The following is a 3,157-nucleotide window of genomic DNA, read 5'->3' as shown; positions in this document are numbered from 1 at the left end:
TTATTTAGCAGAATAGGCTGTAATGATTTCATCCCATTGCTTTTGTACTTCCTCTTTTGGAGTCTTCCACTGAAGATTCAACGTTCTCCATCCATCTTCTTGCGTGGTCAACAGATACATGTTATATGGATGACGTTTGAAGGTATACATTCCAATCGTTACACTCTGTGCGATGCGAGCAGCTATACAGTAGTACAACAGATTCTTCTCTAGATCAGTCAGAGGGAGCACATATAGATACCCAGCCAACATATGTCTACTTGATACCATTGGCTCCTTGCTTATCAGCATGGTATAGGCCAGTGCTATCCCTACTTCAAACACATAATAACAGTGGCTTGCTTCACCAAAATCCAATACTCCACAGATTTCATATTTTGAGGTGTTGATAGAACTTTCACTTGAACTGTTGATTATGTTACTATTAACCTTCTGGGTCACTATAATATTAAAATCACTGTAGTCACCATGGATGGTACCTGTCAAAATTGAAAAGAACCTGCTGTCAAAGTTTGGTGGCACTTCATAAAGAGAGCTTCTGGTTTCTTTTAACGTCTATCATAAACACAATTTGACATTCAAATATGACAGAACTTTCAGATACGATAACAATTACAAAGACAGACATTGTTTACATTAACAATTAAATATGCCTTTGAAATTTAAATTAATGTTGACAGTCGAAATGAGTTTTTCTATGGTGTGTATCCGTTGCCATGGTAACTTTTCCCACTAAACTTTGCAACATTATTTTATTACAACTAAACTGCGCTCAGCTTATGTTCAACTTTTTCAAATGCACACCAATCTGTCTGAAAAATCTTAAGTAGAGACCAAAGGGGTTTTATGAAAATCTGAGTCATTGCTACCGTAGCTGTCCATCAACTATTAGTGCCTAAATGCTTCGGCGGAATACTGGACAAATGAGATATTCGCTTGGCCACAGTGCTAGTGCCAATTTAGTCATAAATAAAATAATATTGTTATACTTTTATTCATATACATGGCAAGTACCAAGTTCCCAATTGTTACGACTTGAAGCTTGAATGGGAAATGTTGAACAATTAGTTGTGGGTGTAAAACGTCAACCTTTACACCTGCTACGTATACACAACAACCATAAGTGATATTCCTCTAAAGTCCTTCCAACATTTTTCATTATTATATAATATTTAAACCCCTTCACTTGTAATAATAATAACAATAATTATAATAATTATAATTTTATTAGCACAACTGAACTGTGGCTTTGCCATACTACTACTCTATCATCGTAGTATTCACATGGATACAAATTACCTTTGGTTAATTTTGGATAGTTAGTTATAACGTTATCTTTGAAAGCTGTTATCACAGATAGAATCGTATCTCTTTTCTCCTTCTCTTCGTAGACGTGGGTGTATTTTTCAAGGACAGGTACCTGAAGGAGGCTGTATATGGAATTTGGTCTTTCTAGCCCCTCGTGGTAGAAATCCTTTAAAAAAATGACATTTGTGAAAAATCATTCCTGTTTCTATACTCCCTGAAAATTACTTTACACCAATTTTAAGTAACCGCTAAAATGAAAGCATTAAATCGAACGTTTTCGACTACAACCTCTAACCTTGTTCACTCACTGCCACTAGATGGCGCAGTAGCAGATTGGGACTGGATTGAATTGAATTTTATTTCCACCAGAAACATAAGATAATAACAATACAAAAAAGTATCATTAATAAGAACATGTTCTGGTGAATTGAGGTGACCAATTCAAGTTTACAATACAATCTTGTTCCCCCCCCCCCTGGTTTACAATACAATCTTGTCACTCTCTGGTTTACAATACAATCTTATGACCTCCTGGTTTACAATACAATCGTGTCACCCCCTGGTTTACAATACAATCTTATTGGTCAAGTAGAAGCCATAAGAAAATCTCCACTTTCTCAACACTCAAGATTGATATTGTTACTTTCAACAGTAACATTTTTTGTACCGTTTATTAAATTATGCACACTTCTGTCATCATTCATTCCTTGTGTTTAAAGAATAATTAGTAGAAAGGATAATAACGATGAATCACTCTTCATTTACTCACTTTTAATGCAGTATCTATACTGGCAATGTGTCTACCAGCTTGATAGCAAAGGTCAGGGGTCATCTCAACATGTCTGTACTTCGTTCCTGGTATGGATGTGAGTAATCTCACCATATGGTCAAATGTGCCTGCAAAAGCAGAATGACAAGACAATATGAAATCTTACTGCTCCTGGAACTTACTTGACGGGAGTTCATTTCAACGACAAAAGAGATATATCATGTACAAACAAACTTACATTTCATGTACACACAAAACAGACAACTGCAGATTGATTGCCGTGTGTTTTCAAGGCTAGTAAAATAGCTAAAAGCTATATCGTTCCTCTAGTTTCATAAGATTTTAGTCCCTTCCCTTCCAGTGATATAAAGTATACCAGGAAATGTGTCAATTTCCTAAACCACCAATCACTGTCTGTTACTGGAGCCTTAGAACACAGGAAATATTATAGGTAGTTTAACTTTTCTGATCCATCCATCCATCCATCCATCCATCCATCCATCCATACATACATACATACATACATACATACATACATACATACATACATACATACATACAGACATACATACATACATACATACATACATACATACATACATACATACATACATACATACATACCCCACCCCGACACACATACACACTCACTTTCTTACACCGAAACCAACTTGCCTGTTTTCCAGTTAATTTTTCCAATATCATGTACTCCCCATTTGGCAACCTAACAGGTTTAGGACACTGGATCCCCCTTTCATTTAAGAATAACATTATCTGTGTTTGGGCATCTTGTTCGTTTGTATCCAACGAGGCAATCGAATTAATAACCTTCATATTGTACTCCTGTAGTTTGGCAAAGTCGGATTCCTTTACAGCGAGGTAGAAATTCTGATCACCATAGCTATCAAGTTCTTTGACAGTCTTAATCTCGAACTTGTACAGTTTTTCAGCTAATTCCTTTGCAGTATCGACTGTTAGTGATGGTTGGATACGTTGATCTAGCCCAACCATGGACCTACTCTCGTCGTTGTCTGAAGCCATGGATTCTTGCTGAGAGTGTTTATTAGTATTAAAATACAT

General features: G+C 36.1%; 1 protein-coding gene across 1 annotated transcript; it reads right to left on the bottom strand.

The window, feature by feature from the left end:
* On the bottom strand, nt 1-3,157 carry LOC144438718 (hydroxylysine kinase-like). Its single transcript, XM_078127864.1, has 4 exons — nt 2,749-3,157; nt 2,078-2,205; nt 1,300-1,474; nt 1-479 (listed from the first exon to the last, which is right to left on the bottom strand). Exons 1-4 carry the CDS (start codon nt 3,155-3,157, stop codon nt 1-3), a joined length of 1,191 nt encoding a protein of 396 aa, XP_077983990.1.

Source organism: Glandiceps talaboti, chromosome 8 (assembly GCF_964340395.1).
Source record: "Glandiceps talaboti chromosome 8, keGlaTala1.1, whole genome shotgun sequence".
NCBI lineage: Eukaryota > Metazoa > Hemichordata > Enteropneusta > Spengelidae > Glandiceps > Glandiceps talaboti.
Note: the sequence above shows the minus strand (reverse complement) of the source record. Positions and strands in the feature narration are given on the sequence as shown.